The sequence below is a fragment of the Oncorhynchus mykiss genome, chromosome 7 (genome assembly GCF_013265735.2).
Source record: "Oncorhynchus mykiss isolate Arlee chromosome 7, USDA_OmykA_1.1, whole genome shotgun sequence".
NCBI classification, from domain to species: Eukaryota; Metazoa; Chordata; class Actinopteri; order Salmoniformes; family Salmonidae; genus Oncorhynchus; species Oncorhynchus mykiss.
In genome coordinates, this window is record NC_048571.1 from 47,919,567 (window position 1) to 47,942,596 (window position 23,030).

The window sequence follows — 23,030 nt, forward strand, 5'->3', positions numbered from 1 at the left end:
TATCTATTGAAATACTTTTTTTTTCTACAAATATGTAAGCTGGAGCAAGCGCATCAGGGGAACGTATCTCACCCCAGATATCTCCCTGGACTCATACGGTAGCAGGGAGATTTGAGGTCCGGATTGGATGCATGTAGAAACTGTCCCATTACAGAGAATATCTTAGCTCTGTATATGAAATAAGGAAATGCGTATCTGGAGCATGTCTACTCCTACTCCTCTAATAAAATGTCAGATATCCAAAAATGTATAGGTAAAGATATTCCCTGATATTTACCCTTTTCACCCAGTGTAATGTTTACAAATGGTTTGGAATGCAGTCCGCATAACTCCAGTAAAGTTGAAAACACTACTATAAATGTTTTATAATAATCTGAAATGAAGTCTTTATACATGTGCTCGTGTGACTCATTTTTTATTGTTTAATTTTTATTTCACCTTTATTTAACCAGGTAGGCAAGTTGAGAACAAGTTCTCATTTACAATTGCAACCTGGCCAAGATAAAGCAAAGCAGTTCGACACGAACAACAACAGAGTTACACATGGAGTAAAACAAACATACAGTCAATAATAGAGTAGAAAAATAAGTCTATATACAATGTGAGCAAATGAGGTGAGATAAGGGAGGTAAAGGCAAAAAAAGGCCATGGTGGCGAAGTAAATACAATATAGCAAGTAAAACACTGGAATGTTAGATTTGCAGCGGAAGAATGTGCAAAGTAGAAATAAAAATAATGGGGTGCAAAGGAGCAAAATAAATAAATACAGTAGGAGAAGAGGTAGTTGTTTGGGCTAAATTATAGATGGGCTATGTACAGGTGCAGTAATCTGTGAGCTGCTCTGACAGCTGGTGCTTAAAGCTAGTGAGGGAGATAAGTGTTTCCAGTTTCAGAGATGTTTGTAGTTCGTTCCAGACCATTGGCAGCAGAGAACTGGAAGGAGAGAATTGGTTTTGGGGGTGACCAGAGAGATATAACCTACCGGAGCGTGTGCTACAGGTGGGTGCTGCTATGGTGACCAGCGAGCTGAGATAAGGGGGGACTTTACCTAGCAGGGTCTTGTAGATGACCTGGAGCCAGTGGGTTTGGCGACGAGTACGAAGCGAGGGCCAGCCAACAAGAGTGTACAGGTCTCAGTGGTGGGTAGTACATGGGGATTTGGTGACAAAACAGATGGCACTGTGATAGACTGCATCCAATTTATTGAGTAGGGTATTGGAGGCTATTTTGTAAATGACATCGCCGAAGTCGAGGATCGGTAGGATGGTCAGTTTTACGAGAGTATGTTTGGCAGCATGAGTGAAGGATGCTTTGCTGCGAAATAGGAAGCCAATTCTAGATTTAACTTTGGATTGGAGATGTTTGATGTGAGTCTGGAAGGAGAGCTTACAGTCTAATCAGACACCTAGGTATTTGTAGTTGTCCACATATTCTAAGTCAGAACCGTCCAGAGTAGTGATGCTGGACGGGCGAGCAGGTGGAGGCAGCGATCGGTTGAAGAGCATGCATTTAGTTTTACTTGTATTTAAGAGCAGTTGGAGGTCACTGAAGGAGAGTTGTATGGCATTGAAGCTCGTCTGGAGGGTTGTTAACGCAGTCTCCAAAGAAGGGCCAGAAGTATACAGAATGGTGTCGTCTGCATAGAGGTGGATCAGAGACTCACCAGCAGCAAGAGCAACATCATTGATGTATACAGAGAAGAGAGTCGGCCCAAGAATTGAACCCTGTGGCACCCCCATAGAGACTGCCAGAGGCCCGGATGATTTGACACACTGAACTCTATCAGAGAAGTAGTTGGTGAACCAGGCGATGAAATCATTTGAGAAACCAAGGCTATCGAGTCTGCCGATGAGGATGTGGTGATTGACAGAGTTGAAAGCCTTGGCCAGGTCAATTAATACAGCCGCACAGTATTGTTTCTTATCAATGGCGGTTAAGATATCGTTTAGGACCTTGAGCGTGGCTGAGGTGCACCCATGACCAGCTCTGAAACCAGATTGCGGTGGGATTCGAAATGGCCGGTAATCTGTTTGTTGACTTGGCTTTCGAAGACCTTAGAAAGGCAGGGTAGGATAGATATAGGTCTGTAGCAGTTTGGGTCAAGAGTGCCCCCCCCATTTGAAGAGGGGGATGACCGCAGCTGCTTTCCAATCTTTGGGAATCTCAGACGACACGAAAGAGAGGTTGAACAGGCTAGTAATAGGGGTGGCAACAATTTCGGCAGATAATTTTAGAAAGAAAGGGTCCAGATTGTCTAGCCCAGCTGATTTGTAGGGGTCCAGATTTTGCAGCTCTTTCAGAACATCAGCTGAGTGGATTTGGGAGAAGGAGAAATGGGGAAGGCAGGGTACAGTGCAGTTGACCGGGATAGGGCTAGCCAGGTGTAAAGCATGACCAGCTGTAGAAAAATGCTTATTGAAATATGTGAAGCCTAGACATGATACACCTACTATGCCACAGGTAAGACAGTGCTTAAGATAAATTGGTAACATATTCCTAATACTGGTGTTTGGTTCTTATTATTTTCTAGATCTGATAACACATTCACACTCTCTCCATGGAAGGCACAAGGGCTCTTTATCTCCAATCTGGGTCAAGGAGACGTCTATGCACCAAGTGGTTATTCTAGGATGACAAAAAAATACTCAAAAACACCTCCCCAAACAGAAAACACGACAGAGCATTGCAACAAGACCAACATAAACATACGCACACTCTCTCCTCCATCCTGTTTCTCCTAGCCACTATGTGTCAGACGTCTCATTCTCAATAATAACTTAATCCACAATTTACAGTTGTCCCAAAATAACTTGATGTTGAATGGCGTTTCCCGAGAAGGCAGAACAGCATTCTACTCATGGAATCTGCTCCATTGTTTTAAAACAACCCAAAGTATAGATGACAGTTTTCCCAGCAGTGAAAAACATAGGAGTGGACATTGCATTGTCTGAAAATAGGGCAACACAGTTCTGTCATTGTTTAGTTTTGGCTTTCAATCAAATACAAATTCCAGTATAGCTCAAATTGATTCCCTCAAAGATAAACTATTGTGAAAAAAGGTTTTCCTCCAAGTACCTCAGCCACAATGAAGTGAAGAGACAGGAGACTATAGCCCTGTACAGAACACTGTCTCTAACAGGAGACATACAAGTTGATGTAAAGACAGATGGTCTAAAGGCTGAAAAACAGACATCTAAACTGCATGTGTATATCTAAATTCATTGGAAATAGGACTAAAGCCATCAGTGACCAACTTAAAACAGCCATTTAACGTTTACTGCCCTCGTAAACCAACATCTAACCTCGCCTAACAACAGGTTATTCAGGGAGACTCTGCCCTGTCTCCTGAGGACCAGCCCAGGCTGTTTCAAACATGGGCTGTCATTTAGCTAACCTAGCACTCCGTCCACCAGTGCCAAACTAAGTCAGCCCGAGTGTATTTACAGACCTACTATTTCCTATCTGAAGACATAAAATATTCTTTCTGCTCAGATACTGGTTTTTATAAATAACAAACTCAGCTAAATTCAGAGTTAAAATCCTCCTTACTCACCTTGCAAAACAGGTTACAGAGGTCCTTTGGAAATGTGTCAGGCTGGAATCAGACAATATAAAGACAACAAACCTTCTATAAGCCATCCAGCCCAGTCGTGCGAGCAGCGGCATACACCTCAAAAGAAAAAGGCCACCTTCTGTTTGATTATGTGTTACGTTCAAAGTCTATACAGCATAGCTGCCAGGCAACCTGCTTATCCAAATATTGTAAAACATAATGTGTTGTAAAGACAGACTGAGTGTGCTGTACTCGACAGTAGCCCCATTAGCAGTAGGGATGTGATAACAAATTGACAATTTATCTTAAATGCTTAAACTGCCCTTTTTTTATTGGTTTTCCTTTAAGACAATAACAAAAACAGAAATTGTCATGTGAACTCAATGCAGAATATGTTCCTATTGCATATGGTGGTCCTATTGCATAGGATCGCTAGTGGGCAATGAAGTTCTATATACTGAATCTCAAAGCGAACACTTGGCCCATATAGGCAAGTGGCCACTCGAGTCTTCAAGAGATTTGGCGAAAATTAACATTGAGATGATGTGCACCTGAAGTCCCAACTGCCACATCAATATTCCAAAATCAAAATCCATTTGCGCACATTGTCTCCCATGACATGTCTTGTGCATGACTTACTCACTATTAAAATACAGGCACTGGGGCAGACAGCCTATACTCTGATAGACAGTGAGAAAGTTAGCTAGCTTCATTGACAAACACAGGGATGGAATGTCTAAGAATGTTAGGCAGTGCACCGATAAACAGTATGTAGTTTGTCACTTAATTACAATAGTTTGACAGCTTGCTGATGAAGTTGTAGACATGTTTCTAGCAGTCAGTCCATACTTTAGCATGTTTCCAAAGCACTAATCGCTGGCACCAATAGGTTGTAATGTTGGGTCAGCTAAAATCCCAGCGCAGCAGCCGACTCAAAACTGTACTAACTCAGGGTAGAGCCGTCTGTTCACTGCATTTCTCTGCCATTTTTCCAACATGCCGATAATGTGCAAGAGCTTTATATTCGTGGCAAATAATTTGAAAGATGCATATCTCCTACTACCATTACAGAATTGTTGCGTTAGTTATTTGTTTAATTTGTATTTTTCCCTTAGTGATGATGATCGGGACCTGCTAGTGGTAGTTGTGGTAACTGCACTGGGATTTTGTGGAAGAAAGTTTTTCTGATTAGGATTAACGTCCCAATTTTGTTTAAACGTTCACACCCCGAATTAGCAGTGTGTAATTCAGACTGTAGCGTGTCCCCTTTAGTGTATGCTAGAGTTAGGGGCCCCCAGAACACACAGCATATCAATGTATCTGCAATGAACACAAGGGAGCTAACAGCTTAAGTAAACCAAGATGATGTATGTATTGATGTCAGGTGTAGGCTTATGGCCATTTATTACATTTAGAGTGATGTTTGATTAAAGTTCTAACACCTAGCCACTAGGCTTGGACGGTATCCAGGTTGTCATACCGACCTTGTTCTATCCTGGGATATTCAGTAATACCAGAACTGAACACAAGGAGCGCTATTTTAAGCAATGCAATCCCATAGCAAATGCTAGCTAAATGTTAACGAACGCATGAAAACTTGTTTATAAAGTCTTTGACAAACTATTTCCAGGACAGACATCCCAGCTCAAAAGGTATACAAGTATCATGTAGCATGTACAAAACAAATATTGGCTTTTGATCAAGGAGGGAATTCTCTGCTGTTGTTACCAAGAGGAGCTTGATTGCAAGAAGCTAACCACTTAGCTAGCTAGCTAAGAAGTTAGTAAACCAAATGCATAACTGCACAGCATTTAGTGCATTTTAGACAGTTAACTTAATAGTTCTAAGATATCAAACAGTGAGTGACTCACAAGGCTCTGGTCTCTCGTGGTTGTGTGCTTGTAAACTAACTACATGTGACTGGGGACTACCGATAAGCTTCAAAATGTAAAATAATGTGACAGGTGAAATGAACACGTTATGCTTTATCTCCTAACATATTGCACAAGTTGACTGCAGGCATGTACTAAAAAGTAGCTACAAATATTCAAATGTATAAAAAACAAAACTTCAAAGTAGTAGTTTAAATGGTATTGAAAAACTATCCTGTGGCCATTTCCAAATACCCTGGTATACGGCATACCATTGAAGCCTACTAGCCACACATTTTCTGAATTAGGAATAGGATACAGAGTATTGGGTCACCATTGTACTGGACAGACACAGGGAGGAACCCACATCCAGGCTTGAGAGAACAATCAGAGGGAGAGGAGAGAGTGCACATGTTTCAGATGACATAGAACAGCCCTGCACCTGTCACACACATTCTTTGCTTCTATTGATTTTCAACTCTAATTCCAACCGTCCCACCAATTCTCCTCATTGGCAACACAATAAATGGGAGGATTAAAACCTGGTGCTTCATTACATCTGTAGGCCTAACAGCAATGTGCTTTATATCAGGCCCTGAAGGCTGCATACTGTCTGCCCCTTTAGAATGTGAATGGGTTTATTTGCCATTGATTCTACTGTAGTGCTAAGAAGCCTGTTAAACTTCTTGCCCACTGCAGGAGTGCCCTGAGGATAAAGGTAATTGTGGTGAGGAGATTAATGAAGTATGGGATCTGTCCCTAGCCATTGGGGCATAGGGTTTCCCTTGTGGGACCGGGAAAGGAGCTCATGCGATGGTGACTTTAATGGAGTCGTGAAATCCTCAGACTAGGAAGCATTTGGTCGGATGTCTCTGGGTTATGGACTGTTTTTGTGGTCGTATAGGTGTGCTTCAATTGTTTTTGAAAAAAGGTTATTGTGTCTTTCTTTCTGAAGTAGCCTACATCAGCCTGACAGGACCATTGCTGATCACTTCTCCAAAAGGTTGTCAACCCCCCCCAGCAGTTGTTCATGTTCATTCCTCACACATCCTGAACACTGGGGGCCAGTGTGGGGTACTTTTTTATGGAGGATATGTCAGGCATGATAAAGCTGGCTTTGTGTTAAGAGATCAAATAAAGCACAGGAGCAGTGGTGGAAAAAGTACCCAATTGTTATACTTGAGTAAAAATAACTCTGGACGGTTCTGACTTAGAATATGTGGACAACTATAAATACCTAGGTGTCTGGCTAGACTGTAAACTCTCCTTCCAGACTCATATTAGGCATCTCCAATCCAAAATTAAATCTAGAATCGGCTTCCTATTTCGCAACAGGCCTCCTTCACTCATGCTGCCAAACATACTGACTGACTATCCTACCGATCCTTGACTTCGGCGATGTCATTTACAAAATAGCCTCCAGCACTCTACTCAGCAAATTGGATGTAGTCTATCACAGTGCCACTGCGACCTGTATGCTGCATGCTGGTTCTCGCTTCATATTCGTTGCCAAACCCACTGGCTCTGGGTCTTCTATAAGTCTTGCTAGGTAAAGCGCCGCCTTATCTCAGATCACTGGTCAACATAGCAACACCCACCCGTAGCACACGCTCCAGCAGGTATATTTTACTGGTCATCCGTAAAGCCAACACCTCCTTTGACCGCCTTTCCTTTCAGTTCTCTGCTGCCAATGACTGGAACGAATTGCGAAAATCACTGAATGAAGTTGGAGACATATCTCCCTCATTAACTTTAAGCGTCAGCTGTCAGAGCAGCTTACCGATCGCTTCAGCTGTACACAGACCATCTGTGAAAAATAAAAAATAAATAAAAAAACATCCAACCAACTACCTACCTCATCCCCATATTTGTTTTTCTGCTCTTTTGCACACTATTATTTCTACTTGCACATCCTCATCTACACATCTATCACTCCAATGTAAATTGATAAATTGTAATTACTTCACCACTATGGCCTATTTATTGCCTCACCTCCTTACTTCATTTGCACACACTGTATACAGATTTTTCTATTCTGTTATTGACTGTACGTTTGTTTATGTGTAACTCTGTTGTTTTTGTCACACTGCTTTGCTTTGTCTTGTCTAGGTCACAGTTGTAAATGAGAACTTGTTCTCAACTGGCCTACCTGGTTAAATTAAATAAATAAATAAAAAAGACACCTTAATAGAAAATGACTCAAGTAAACGTCACCCAGTAAAATACTACTTGAGTAAAAGTCTAAAAGTATTTGCTTTTAAATATACTTAAGTATCAAAAGTAAAAGTATAATTTCAAATTCCTTATATTAAGCAAACCAGATGGCAGGATGTTTTTATTTAATTATTTTAATGTACGGATAGCCAGGGACACACTCCAACACTTAGACATAATTTACAAACAAAGCATTTGTGTTTAGTCAGTCCGCCAGATCAGATGCAGTTGTCAAAAACATAAATTGTAAAGTATAGATACCCCCCAAAAATGACTTAAGTAGTACTTTCAAGTATTTTTACTTATGTACATTACACCACTGCACAGGAGACAGGCAGGCTGGGAGGGCAGGTTGCCAAGGAGGGGCAGATAGGTAAAGAACTTTAAGCCCCAGCCAGCAGCCCTACGGCCACATTCTGCATGGCTAGCAGGGAGAGAACAGGAGCCTGTACTATACACGCTGCCACCCTGCAGGGTCACCTCCACAAGGGTCATGATGACTGGGTAGCCCCAGCATAAAATGCACAAATTCCTTGGTGAGGGAATATAAAACACCTGTTTGCTATTAAGTGACCTTTATCACTCTAGTATCACCTGTGAGTGACACTGCACACCTCTGGGAGCCACACCTCTGGGAGCCATAAGGTGTGTCATATTTGAAGCTGGGTTCTGTCTGTTCCAAATCAATGGTTCAGCTCAATGTGGACATTCCGCAGCCTGCTTTTTGCCCTCTACATAATAGCTGTCAGTTCATCTACAGAAGTGTAGGAAGGGAAATTCCCTGTGTCTCTGCACCAAAACAATTCTGAAATTAAATTTAAACATTTTTTTTTTTTTTTTAAATCAACAGTTCGAGAATATCATAACTTGTATCATAACTTGTTTGTCTTCTGAGAGGTTTCTAGTGTTACATAAACCCAGAGGGTGTCTTGTGAAAGAATAAAAACCTGAGCCATGAGTCAATCATAAGCATTACAATGCGTATGCAGTGTACCCTATGCTAATGCCTGATGGCCATGGACAATGGGCTCTATTGTCAGATCAGCAACCAGACTTCATTCAACTAGAACTGTCTCTATTACCATTCCCACAAGGGCCGCCAGCCAATCATAGCCCTCCATCGGAGTACAGTGGGTGGAGCTTGGGACATGTTTAGGAGATTTGGGGTGAACTCCATCAACAGCTGCGATAATCCAAATCATGAACAGTTTGCACTTCTCCTGCCCTTGGATTAAGACTACATTTTTGAGTTGACAAGGTGGCCCTTGAAAATGGATTGATTTTCCAATATTATTTCCAACTTACAGTTTTACATTACCAGATAGGATATACTCTTTCCCAATCCATACAACGGTCCCACTCTCAACCCAATGCCCCTGCAACAAACTCTCTCTGTGTGCGAGTCAAGATTAAACAAGACCTTCCTATTGGTATTTAGATGTGGAATATTTGAATGTTGGCAGGCCACCTTCACAGGCATACTTTGGGCCTCGCCTCCAAAATAACTAAGAAACAGTGCTCTATGGTGGCTGTATGGAGGCTTTTGTCTTGGTCTTCGCCCACCATCCCGCTCTTCCTACCACTAAATTAATGCTGGGAACTTCCGGCCCCTCATAGCCCAGCAGGACAGGTCCAGTGACTGTCTCTCTGAGACATGAGACAGCAGCAGGGTCAAACCACAATAAATCCTATTTTATAGGGGGCAAGCCTGACCAACAACAGCCCCCTTTACCCCCTACAGGCCTCCTCTATTCCTCCTCCCATCCTCAAACAAATGAGCACTATCAGGTCAGACGGCCTCTGGACGAGAGTGAGCATGTGGGACATAGAGACAGAGTACAGGGTGTTTACAAAATACACGACTCAATGTCAGTCAATACCAGGAATAATGGAGTCACTTGTCCAAACAAATATGGAGATAAATGAACCGATTAGGATGCAACTCTGATTAAGGTTTGTTATTTCTTTGTCCATTCCTTATCATCAGATTATCTGAGGTGAAATGTAACAAATGAGGACATAAACCAACATTTAGGGCTGAGATTATTTTTTCTTAAGTCCATAAGGAGTTAACCTCAGCCATTTGCTTGGACAATAGTCCAACAACACCCTTTCCATTCAATGTTCTTGTTTAACTATGTAGTTGGACAGTCTCCGTATGTAACTGCATTTTGAGTTGCGCCTGCGGTCTCTGTTCCCCATCTCCAGCCAACATGACAACAACCCCAGTGTCTAAACCAGGGCCGAGTTACAGGGTGAGAGGGGGTCAGAGGTGGCCAAGTGAGCCACACAGGAAAGAGGCATCCATCTGGGTGATCCCCCCCTGAGGAAATGGGCTGCTGATGGCAGGCAGGTTCTGGATCAGACTAAAGGCTTCCGCATGCGTCGGATCATCTTGAGATGCTATAGCCTTCCTCAAAACAGTCAGTAGTAAACTAAGATAGATTTCTTGAGTTGTTTTTTATTTGAACGTTTTTGCCGAGGAGTTGCACAATTGTATTTCTAAATAAGATGTTTGGAACAGTATTTCTCAAGTGAAAAAATGTGCATGAAAACGAGTCGTCTACCATTGAATGACAACACTTCATTGAATAATCCCTATTGTTGACCAATGACCGATGAAGGGGCGTAGACTTCGCCTCCGAACTTCGGCTTGCTTCGAGAAAATGCCTTCCCGAAAACCAAAACAAACAAAATGTTATAAAATTACGTCATAATATATGCACAAACTATTCTGAACTGTTTCGGATGGGAAGCATGCGGACAACTTAGCACACAGACTAGTTATGCTGTTAACGTTTGCACTGAGACTCCAGGAATGAGACGGCCAGGAAGGATAATGTCCTCTCTAGGGGACCAGGGTGGAGAATTAGATTAACATAATTCTAATCACCACAGAATTACAGAGGGCTGGGAATGGAATGAGTTGCTCCAATCAAACATGAAGACATCCTCCAACACATTTAACAATAATAACAACTGTTAGTACCTGACTACTCAGTGATGATCTCAAACTTCCTTTTATTACCTAAAAATCTGAGGGTGCAGGTGAAGGTCTGGTCTCTAAATCATTACCATCTGTAACTTTTGGACTGGTAGTCCCAATGTAACCCTAATGCAAGGAACATGAGCACTTAAAAAAACTAAACCATGTTTACCACAGCTGAGGTCAGAAAGTTAAGCCAGTCCTTTAGCTCTGTCTAAGAAGGATTCCAAATGTCAGAGCTTGGATTGGGACGGGGCACACAAATTTGATGGAAAAAAAATAGAGCTCCATCACCTTGGTAAAAGAGAATCACAGAAGGGTGAATGAGTGTTAATGAATTATCACGTTCTTTCATCCTAACGTTTTAACCAATCTCTACAGAGAATGAACAATCAGCACCGCAGAACAACTAGACATAATACACCGGACTAGCCCTTAATGGCCCAATCCAACACATCCATCATCAAAGCCATTGGTTGTGTGACGGAGATCCTGCCTTCACATTGTCATGTTTCTCCCAAAAGGCCTGGCTGGCTGGTTTGCACTGGGGTAACCTTGATAGAGGAATGCAGTGTCCTGTCCTCCTTTGTCTGTAGACCATTGTGAGTCTACAGAGTAAACAGAGGGACAACATCCTATTGTGAGGCATCTCAGGAGCTCACAATCATATCCTACTCTGACCCGCTAAAAGTATTTAGACATTTTAAAAGTAAGGTTAATTAGCTAGACTATATTTAGGCCCTCTCCAACAAGAATTATTTTTAATAAGGGAGTTTTTCAGTCCACCCCAATGTGAGAGTTGTTTTTGGAACTATGTTTAGCTCAGAAAGAGCAGACAGTGAGGCAAATTGTTTTTGTGGTAAAAACTTGTCTCTTCCAAGACACAGGTTCTTGCCATTCTGCGAGCACACTTCTGGGATTTGTTACAATAAACTAGGGCTGGGCAATATACCAAATCTAATGATATACAGGTATGAATGTTTCAATTTGAATTTACCTTCTATAAAAAGGTATTTGAATGTTTGGTTTATTGAAATGTGATAAGCCGTGTGTAACGTCCATTTTTATAGTTTACTTTGCTACTTGAGTCATCTCTTGCTGCCGCTTTCCACAAAGACCTAGCCCTGCCCCTTGTCACTCAAGGAGCGCATGTTGTTCCTTGACCATAAGACACTTGCCTTCAGTCTGCATGGTTAATGCAGCACATTTTATTTTATTTCACCTTTATTTAACCAGGTAGGCTAGTTGAGAACAAGTTCTCATTTATAACTGCGACCTGGCCAAGATAAAGCATAGCAGTGTGAACAGATAACACAGAGTTACACATGGAGTAAACATTTAACAAGTCAATAACACAAGAGAGAAAAAAAAGAGAGTATATACATTGTGTGCAAAAGGCATGAGGAGGTAGGCGAATAATTACAATTTTGCAGATTAACACTGGAGTGATAAATGATCAGATGGTCATGTACAGGTAGAGATACTGGTGTGCAAAAGAGCAGAAAAGTAAATAAATATAAACAGTATGGGGATGAGGTAGGTAAATTGGGTGGGCTATTTACCGATAGACTATGTACAGCTGCAGCGATCGGTTAGCTGCTCAGATAGCAGATGTTTGAAGTTGGTGAGGGAGATAAAAGTCTCCAACTTCAGCGATTTTTGCAATTCGTTCCAGTCACAGGCAGCAGAGAACTGGAACGAAAGGTGGCCAAATGAGGTGTTGGCTTTAGGGATGATCAGTGAGATACACCTGCTGGAGCGCGTGCTACGAGTGGGTGTTGCCATCGTGACCAGTGAACTGAGATAAGGCGGAGCTTTACCTAGCATGGACTTGTAGATGACCTGGAGCCAGTGGGTCTGGCAACGAATATGTAGCGAGGGCCAGCCGACTAGAGCATACAGGTCGCGGTGGGTCGAGGATCAGTAGGATAGTCAGTTTTACTAGGGTAAGTTTGGCGGCGTGAGTGAAGGAGGCTTTGTTGTGGAATAGAAAGCCGACTCTAGATTTGATTTTAGATTGGAGATGTTTGATATGAGTCTGAAAGGAGAGTTTACAGTCTAGCCAGACACCTAGGTATTTATAGAGGTCCACATATTCTAGGTCGGAACCATCCAGGGTGGTGATGCTAGTCGGGCGTGCGGGTGCAGGCAGCGAACGGTTGAAAAGCATGCATTTGGTTTTACTAGCGTTTAAGAGCAGTTGGAGGCCACGGAAGGAGTGTTGTATGGCGTTGCAACAACGTTGATGACAACGATGCTATTTTGACAACGATGTTATTTTCACTGTGCTTCTTAATATAAATTCACTAGCATTATATAATACTACTATTAATTTGTGTTTCTTACATCTGCAAACAGCTAGTTTACATTTTCTTAATTGGTAGCCGCTAATGCTAATCGCTAGCTAATAAATGTACTGAGTCAAAGCAAATGTAATTAGCTATACAGCTTGATAATACCAGTGATTGTGTAGACCTAAATCAGCATGTTGTTTGTGCAACAGTATCTTCAAATCAAAGAGAAATATGTTCGCTACATGAAGTAGCTGAGCGAAAACATTTAAGGTAGCCAAAGATTTTACAGTCCCCTAGGAAACACTTATCAACACTTTAGTTCCTATTCTAACTATAGAATTAGAATAATCATTATATTTCCACGATTCCAACAGTTCACCCAATTGTTTTGCTCTAAATCACAAGTGAAATGGCAATTGCAACATTTTTGCATCAACAGGGCTTTTCTGACTAACTTCTTTACATATGGTAATTTCCATCAAAAAGGATCCATGATCATCAACATGTGATGTTCATAGGAACATATCAATTGGGTGTGAAATTAAAGCTAAGAATCTATATTTTGGGAAATGAAGGCATTCATACATGCATTTTTTTTTTATGTTCCATCTTAAAAATTAGGCATAAGAACGACTTTGATTTCTGGATACACAGATGGAAAAGGGGTCTTAGAAAACATTTACCCGCAAAAGTCTTACAAAGTATTAGAAATACATCAAAACACAATAATGTTGACGAAAAGACCTCTACCAACTAATATAAACACTTATATTTCGTTTAGGAGAAATGGTTGCCTCCTGCTTTGTAACTCCGTTACCAAAAACACACAAGATATTATCTAATGAATTTATGGAAAGTTCACAGAAGTAAAAATGAATGGTAGATCTATTAATTTGTTATAGTGTTTTTACTGATATCAACGTTTAGCTTAAATTTTTGATAAACTATTAGTTCTTCATATTTTAGGCGCAGCAATGTACACATGGAGGTAGGCCTATGTGTGAATTCCAAAATGCAAATTGCGGGAAAAAAACATTATAAAATGAACAGCACACATGCAAGCAGTTTCATGGACAGAGATGGAAATATCCATTAGAAAGAGGGGGGATTTAAAGACGCATTAACTATCATGGGTTGCTAATATGAGTAGGATAATGCATTTGGGTGATAGACAACTAAATAAAGTTGAAAGAAAACCAATAGAACAGGAGAATGTATAATGAGCACGTCAATATAAAAATACCATTAGCCTTTTGCACAGTACAGCTTGAGTTGGCCTGACTGAAAGACCAATATGGGATTTATCATGTTAAATAATTCAGAGTGTATGTCACTGTTTCTCATATAATTTTTCACTCAGGGCGCCTTTCCTTCGTCAGGGCAGGCCATTAGAATTTTTTTGGCCAAAATTAAAGTATACCCACTTCTCCAGGCACCACTACACCACTGTCTCGATCAATAACTAAGAGATATTTTTAAACTCAAGGTGCCATGTCATATCTGACACTCCATTCTTTCTGCAGATATTGCATAAAAACCTGAGGGAGACTTTACTTGAATTCCATTACCAAAGTTAGCATCTATAAAAATTAAAAATTAAGTAACATTTTTTTTTTTACATTGCTCTGCTATTTCCGGGTTGTAAAATGTTGAATAGTTTGCCTATTTTCCGTTTGTGAGAAAACAAGATAGCGTAGAGAATCATAGTACCATCTAAACCACTGAAATACATTTTCTATAACCAAAGACATTGTATTTTCAGCTGTTTGGAGTTGGTGTACAAAAAAGTAAAAACGCAAAAACTAAACTTAGGAACGGGAAGCATAGAAATTGCATACACAGAACAAATCTACCGCTTGCATTCAATGATAATTACAGATATATAACTCACATTTCTATGTGAATTTGGTCGGGTCGCCCAAAAACATACATATTGCAGTCAAAGTGTAATTCCGTTACTGTGGAATTGCCCATATTACTTAGTTTCAGTTTCAAAAGTCTCCAGGAGTCAGTGGACATCCCTGTGACGGTTATGTTTGAAGTTTTACGTTTAATTAGTCATATGTACGGGATACAGATGGTATACACCGTCCAACGAAATGCTTACTTACTTGTAGGGTCCTTCTCGACAACGCAACAATAAGAAAAAATAAACTATATAAATATGAACATAAAGTAAATGGCTCAGTAGAATAGAATAAACTTTTTAGCATAAGTACAGGAAGGCAAAATGTATCTGTTTTGGGAAAGGGGGGGATTGGGGGCAAGTGATAAATTGTGCAGTATTTAGCAATGTGTATCGATGGGGGGATTTTTCCTCTTGTACAATGTGTGATAGATTGAGTGGGATGGATTGAAAAGTGAGTGTGTATGCAGAACCCAACACCACACAGATGCTCCCCATTTCACGCTGTCACCAATACCCGAACGTTGGATAAGAACACCAGCTGCACACGGAGAGGTAAAATAGTGCTGCGCTGTGAGATGTATACTCCCTAGTACTCCAGGCAATATAAATGGCATCTTTTGCAAACAGCATGCTACTGAGGACCTTGGAGTGACTAATATGTCTGATGGTTACACCACCAGTGAGGGAATGAAAGTCATCAAAAAGGTTTTGAATGTCCCCTTGAACCACTCTAAACGGAGACATCAAGGCTGTTGAGACTGCAGGGGTTGGCTAAACACATTATCTCAGAAATGCTCGCTTTAAACCAGTGACACCCAATAACACATTCAAATCCATAAACACAATTTAATTCACGTTCATCAATAATTCACTTTTTGGTAAGTAAAAAAAATGGAGTACATTCACATAAGACTTTCTTTGAGCTTGTGGCGAAGACTTATTTCCATTGAACCATCTGTTTCATAAAACAAAATCAAAGCAGAAGAGGCTAAAGGGTTTTAATGAGCAACTTCACATCTGTCTTAAAGCATAGAGACAGATGTTGGAGAATATTAATGTGTGAATAAACCAAGTCAATCTAACTGCACCAGCCATCTTAACCTACATGAGTGAAACAGCGGTGCAACAAATGGGATACGGAACATTTGTCTTCCGCCTTGGTTATTGGTCTGTTCACCACACTAAAGAGCCAGTAAAGCCAATTTGCGAATCAGTTAAAGATGAATCATAGTGGGAACTGACAATTAAAAGGACACTCAAAAGTCAAACTAAATATTCCCAAAAAGGATACAGCATCTATGGGAAATACATCCTTGATAGACAACATTTTCAATCATGCTTTGATGCTGGGTGAATATGTTGACTTAAAAAAATGTTTTTAACAAGATTAATGGCTAATAATTGTCTCTATAGGATACTGAAATATGTTATTCATATCAGTTATAGCTCTCAAACAACCACCAGATAACATGGGGGAAAGTTTTTGGTGACTAGTATTCTAAACGATTATCTGAATATCTTTCAGCATTAAAAACTGTATAAACAGGACAACAGACATACACTATAATAAAAGTTAGTTCCATAACCTTGCAATATCACTTTCCTCCACCATTCCTCATCTTCACAGGGATATTGGATAAGACAGTACACACTTTAAACTTAAATGTAAAATGTTTAAGATCCTATCCGTCTGTTAAGTAAATTACACTTAAGTGTGGTTAGTCGGTGCTCGAAATTCAAAATAGTCCGCCAAACAAATCTTGCGGTGCTGGTTGAGTTAGTTATTTCTGTTATACATGTTGCCCGTAAGGTTTAAATTCCCATATCATTTATCTTACCTTATCCCGGACATTTTCTTCACATTGTGAACATTGCGTTGCCTTGGTCTTGAAATTATAATGTGATGTTGACTTATTCTTGTTAATTTTCCCACCGCGTTGGACGGTCTGAAAAAGAGACAGCTCTCCAGTAGTGATTTAGATATGGAGTCTCCGCCTCTGCACGTGAGTCATACGATGGGGTCACCCCGCGATTCGAGTCCAGGACGTACCCACGCGCTTCCCGCTCATCCTGCTATTGCCATAAGGCTACCTCCGACGGAACATTCGACACAATTCTAAGCCTACTCTTGGTCCAATGTTGATGATTTAGATTTATGTCTCATTTTCACGTCTTTAATATTGAAGTTTTTGAGAGTCCTAAATACACCCCCCCACCACATGGGAATTTAAAGTGTAGGCGTTCCTAAGGGTTTAACATTATAAACAGGCCACTAGCTGTTGGTTCTGCAGGGATGGGCAACTGGCGGCCCGCCAACCCTTTTGCGTGCGTGCGTGTCACAGGAGGTTGGTGGCACCTTCATTGGAGAGGACGGCTTGGTAATGGCTGGAGCAGAATGAGTGGAACGGTAGCAAATACATCAAGCACATGGTTTCCATGTGTTTGATGCCATTCCATTAGCTCTGTTCCAGACACTATTATGAGCTGTCCTTCCCTCAGCAGCCTCCACTCGTGTGTGTGTGTGTGTGTGTGTGTGTGGTGGGGGGGTTATTGTAGAATTGCCCGAAATTAACACTAAAACTTGAAAAAGTACGTGAAATTAGTTATAAAATTGCAACCTTTTCTCATGGCAAAATGTGTAGAATTTCAGCAAACTAGCTTTAAAACAGAAACATGTTTTCTACATCCCTTGACAAAATGTGTAGAAATTATTTGAGGCCCCTCATGATGAGTTCAGATTTTTTTTGTCCCCCACCCACATCAAAATTGCACATCCCTGTTCTAGTGTTTGATTCGGATCTCACAGTCAAAGAGTGAACTGGATGGAAGACACGGGGTCAGCAACAAGAAAGCGAACAGAGACACCTGCTGGTTGAGTTTCTTAGCACAGAACGTTCTCACTCTCATCCTGAGAGCCCCACTAATGTATAACTGAAGCAGTGACAACAACAGAGAGGTGACCAATACATAGCAGGGTTAAAGGTTAAAGTAGTAAACAGACATGAGGGCAATCAACACTTTATTCACAATCAAAACTCTGCTATGGGAGTCTCACTGCTAAGAAACAAAGAATGCTAAACATGAGGGCAATAAATTAATATGCAAGTCAAGATGCATTACATTGTTGTGGAACTTGTTTACTCTTGTGTACAACAGAGTCATTTTACAGGGACTTATTTTCACAGTGAATATTTTCTAAATGCTTTCTCATCTTAAATAAGTATTTTAAAACTACAGTGGGGTTTGAGAGAGCAGAGGAGAAATTCAGAGAGATGTCCAGACAGGACAAATGGACAAATACAGAGCTAGGAAAATTCATCAAGCTACGTTCTTTCTAAAAGGTAATATTTGTCAACTCATATCAAACACGAAAGAGAGGTCTGCCTATTTTTCTGAATTATAAAAAATATTGTAAACATGTATATTAATTGCACAACATACATTCAAATACATACTGTACAGCAAGTCTTTATTTTTCGCAATGTTATCATAGCACCATGTATAGCAAGCTGAACAAACTAACATGATTGGATCTAGCAGGTGGCATTAGCAATACAAAGGAGTAAAATTACATCCACTTATGAAATGTACACATTCCGCTGGTGTGAAGATGCTTGTTTGGTAGTCTCGTCTGTACCATTGTCTAGGAGGGTGGGGGGTAGTGGTTAGCGAAGTTCCATCCTGGTTTAAAGTGAACTAGGGGGGATAAGCTAGGTGGTGATGTGATGTGTATTTCATATCCTGCCCAGCTCCATCCCCATACAGTCTGGTGTGTTGTCGTTCTCACTCCTGTATCATCCTTGGGGGGGTGTAAAGAATCCTCGCATGACATCAACGTTAATATAATGTATATTGCAAAATAATGGAGTAAATGTCCTGGGGAACCATTCTGTAGCCATAACACAAACAAAAAGAAGTGAGAAGTTTCCAGAGTTGTATACTACAAAGCAGGTTCAACTTTGATAAAGTTGTTCACTTCAAACCAGGACTTCTCTAACCACTACCCCACCACCCCTAGGCAATGATACAGACGAGACTACCAAACAAACATCTTCACACCAGCAGAATGCGTACATTTCATTGGTGGATGTCATTTTACAGTTGATTTTCTGGTTCATTAAGAAAGCTAAACATAGATATGTGTTTATGGTTAAGTTAATTAGACCATACATATGTCAAGCTTATCTTTCTAAGAAGTAATAAGTTATTTCAGAATATTCAGGCAAGTTAGCAGGCTAACTCCTTTATACTGCTTTGTAGCATACCCCTCAGGCGTGCTAGCATGTTCTGGACAATACCTTTCATGCTGTGCAGTGAGGCGAAAGCTTGACTTGATGTTATCGCCTGACATCATACTCCCACGGGGTGACGATTTAACCCAGATGTGGCACAATGCCATAAGGGATGATACATTTCAGGTTGTGGCAGCAGAATTGACATTAAACTAATCTTGGTACCCAATGTTAAGGCGGTTATGAGAGACTAATATTAAACACACCTCACATTCACTGTTCACACAGGGTGACTGTTGGAAGTCAAAGTATAGGTTCGAAGTGTATCCCCACTCAACTGATCAGTCTCCAACTCAGTTTGGCGGTCCTGACAACTGGCGTGATGGGAGATGAGAGGTGAGGACATTCCTGTGCGAGTGAATGAGTGTGTGTGTGTGTGTGTGTGAGAGAGAGAGAGAGAGAAAGAGAGAAGACAGGAGAGGTTATAGTTTTCATTTTCTTGGATGTTTCAGTATTTGCTTTGCTGGGTGATGATCTGAGCATCAGTGGCAGCTAATGTAGGATCAGCATCGTCCTCCATAAACTCCCACAATAATGGTAGATCAGATTACATTCCCATGAAGTCTGTACAAAGTCCTCAGGTTCACCAGTAGTTCTGGTCCTCCTCTATTGGCAGACTGCAATGTGGTGGGTTGTGGGACACAGGTTGTTAACCAACCCATCCTTCCCAAATCTGCCCTCTGTATAAACAACACATAGATGGAGATATATTAGTGTTTCAATAGTACAAATTGCTGATAATCGTAGTTCCAGCAACTTTAATAAGAAAAAACTAGAAGACGACTCTGACAAATTACCAGAAAATACCAAAGACAAAGGACACTTCATCAGTACAACACCACTGACTTTGAAAAGTAGGTCTATCTAAGCCTTAAGGGCATGACATTGAAATGCAGGTAAGTATTAGTTACATGAAAAGCTTCAAACGAGAAGGTTGAAAAGCATGCTGCTGTGCCATCTGACAAAACAAGATAATCTGGATGAAGAGGGGGAGGTTGGCTGAACTGAGGGGAACAGATGGGTTATGACAAACTCACAGGGATTTGGAAGAGGGCTTCTTCACTTTTGGCCTCTTTCGACGATGAACTGGCCTGAAGAATGTACAGCGCGGACACGCACACGTACGTGAGGGGGAAACACACACACAAACAGCGGAAACAAGCCATTAGGATTCATTGCAACATGAGGAACAGAAGCTGCTTGCGTTTTAGAATTCACCTAAATAGTTGTTTATTAATAGAATCAACAATGTGACAATTTTTGCAATCCCTATGAAGTACCTCAGAGACTTTATAATCTGCTTAAAAGAAGTGTTCCATTATATTATTTACCCAATGCAGGAAATGCAGTCAAATGTACAATACGACACCAAAGGACAAAAATACATAAAGCCTGAAAAATTAGAGTACCTGTATTCACTTAAAGAGTTTCTGTCTTTACCACCTGAAATAGAGATCATGTTATTAAAGAACTGAAGTAGCAGTGGTTTGTGTGTATGTACAGTGGGGCAAAAAAAAGTATTTAGTCAGCCACCAATTGTGCAAGTTCTCCCACTTAAAAAGATGAGAGAGGCCTGTAATTTTCATCATAGGTACACTTCAACTATGACAGACAAAATGAGAAAAAAAATCCAGAAAATCACATTGTAGGATTTTTTATGAATTTATTTGGAAATTATGGTGGAAAATAAGTATTTGGTCACCTACAAAACAAGCAAGATTTCTGGCTCTCACAGACCTGTAACTTCTTCTTTAAGGGGCTCCTCTGTCCTCCACTCGTTACCTGTATTAATGGCACCTGTTTGAACGTGTTATCAGTATAAAAGACACCTGTTCACAACCTCAAACAGTCACACTCCAAACTTCACTATGGCCAAGACCAAAGAACTGTCAAAGGACACCAGAAACAAAATTGTAGACCTAAGCAGCTTGGTTTTAAGAAATCAACTGTGGGAGCAATTATTAGGAAATGGAAGACATACAAACCACTGATAATCTCCCTCGATCTGGGGCTCCACGCAAGATCTCACCCCGTGGGGTCAAAATGATCACAAGAACAGTGAGCAAAAATCCCAGAACCACACGGGGGGACCTAGTGAATGACCTGCAGAGAGCTGGGACCAAAGTAACAAAGCCTACCATCAGTAACACACTACGCCGCCAGGGACTCAAATCCTGCAGTGCCAGACGTGTCCCCCTGCTTAAGCCAGTACATGTCCAGGCCCGTCTGAAGTTTGCTAGAGAGCATTAGGATGATCCAGAAGAAGATTGGGAGAATGTCATATGGTCAGATGAAACCAAAATATAACTTTTTGGTAAAAACTCAACTCGTCGTGTTTGGAGGACAAAGAATGCTGAGTTGCATCCAAAGAACACCATACCTACTGTGAAGCATGGGGGTGGAAACATCATGCTTTGGGGCTGTTTTTCTGCAAAGGGACCAGGACGACTGAACCGTGTAAAGGAAAGAATGATTGGGGCCATGTATCGTGAGATTTTGAGTGAAAAACTGCTTCCATCAGCAAGGGCATTGAAGATGAAACGTGGCTGGGTCTTTCAGCATGACAATGATCCCAAACACACCGCCCGGGCAATGAAGGAGTGCCTTCGTAAGAAGCATTTCAAGGTCCTGGAGTGGCCTAGCCAGTCTCCAGATCTCAACCCCATTTGGAGTTGAAAGTCCGTGTTGCCCAGCAACAGCCCCAAAACATCACTGCTCTAGAGGAGATCTGCATGGAGGAATGGGCCAAAATACCGGCAACAGTGTGTGAAAACCTTGTGAAGACTTACAGAAAACATTTGACCTCTGTCATTGCCAACAAAGGGTATATAACAAAGTATTGAGATAAACTTTTGTTATTGACCAAATACTTATTTTCCACCATAATTTGTAAATAAATTCATTGAAAACCCTACAATGTGATTTTCTGGATTTTGTTTTCCTCATTTTGTCTGTCATAGTTGAAGTGTACCTATGATGACAATTACAGGCCTCTCTCATGTTTTTAAGTGGGAGAACTTGCACAATTGGTGGCTGACTAAATAAGTTTTGCCCCACTGTATGTACTGTACCAGTCAAAAGTTTGGACACACCTACTCATTCAGGGGTTTTCCTTATGTTTACTATTTTCTACATTGCAGAATAATAGTGAAGACTTCAAAACTATTAAATAACACATATGGAATCATGTAGTAACCAAAAAAGTGTTAAACAAGTCTAAATATATTTTAGATTTTAGATTTCTCAAAGTAGCCACCTGCCTTGATGGCTGCTTTGCACATTCTTGGCATTCACCTCAACAAGCGTCATGAGGTATTCACCTGGAATGCATTTCAATTAACAGGTGTGCCTTGTTAAAAGTTCATTTGTGGAATTTCTTTCCTTCTTAATGCGTTTGAGCCAGTCAGTTGTGTTGTGACAATGTAGGGGTGGTATACAGAAGATAGTCCTATTTGGTAAAAGACCAATTCCATATTATGGCAAGAACAGCTCAAATAAGTAAAGAGAAACCACAGTCCATCATTCATTTAAGACATGAAGGTCAGTCAGTGTAGTCACAAAAACCATCAAGCGCTATGATGAAACTGGCTCTCATGAGGACCACCACAGGAAAGGCCCAGAAGACCCAGAGTTACCTCTGCTGCAGAGGATAAGTTCATTAGACTTAACAGCTTCAGAAATTGCAGCCCATATAAATGCTTCACAGAGTTCAAGTAACAGACACATCTCAACATCAACTGTTCAGAGCAGACTGCATGAACCAGGCCTTCGTGGTCGAATTGCTGCAAAGAAATCACTACTAAAGGACATCAATAAGAAGAAGATTTGCTTGGGCCAAGAAACTCGAGCACTGGACATTAGACCGGTGGAAATCTGTCCTTTGGTCTGATTGTTTGAGATTTTTGGTTCCA

General features: G+C 40.8%; 2 protein-coding genes across 6 annotated transcripts in view; both read right to left on the reverse strand.

Annotated features, from left to right (window-relative positions):
• LOC110527917 (rho GTPase-activating protein 39) overlaps positions 1-17,090 on the reverse strand; it is a 55,084-nt gene extending 37,994 nt beyond the window's left edge. For both annotated transcript variants that reach the window (XM_036983388.1, XM_036983387.1), the window contains exon 1: positions 16,666-17,090. In XM_036983388.1, coding sequence (XP_036839283.1) covers positions 16,666-16,679 — 14 coding nt within the window. In that variant the 5' untranslated portion in view covers positions 16,680-17,090. The remainder of the gene's footprint in view (positions 1-16,665) is intronic.
• A 739-nt stretch (positions 17,091-17,829) lies between these two features.
• Positions 17,830-23,030, reverse strand: part of LOC110527918 (extracellular sulfatase Sulf-2) — a 54,785-nt gene continuing 49,584 nt past the window's right edge. For 3 of the 4 annotated variants that reach the window (XM_036983389.1, XM_036983390.1, XM_036983391.1), the window contains 3 exons: positions 20,529-20,562; positions 20,157-20,210; positions 17,830-19,799 (listed from right to left, as the gene is read on the reverse strand). In XM_036983389.1, coding sequence (XP_036839284.1) covers positions 19,769-19,799; positions 20,157-20,210; positions 20,529-20,562 — 119 coding nt within the window. In that variant the 3' untranslated portion in view covers positions 17,830-19,768. The remainder of the gene's footprint in view (positions 19,800-20,156; positions 20,211-20,528; positions 20,563-23,030) is intronic. The other variant, XR_005052592.1, reaches the window with a different exon arrangement.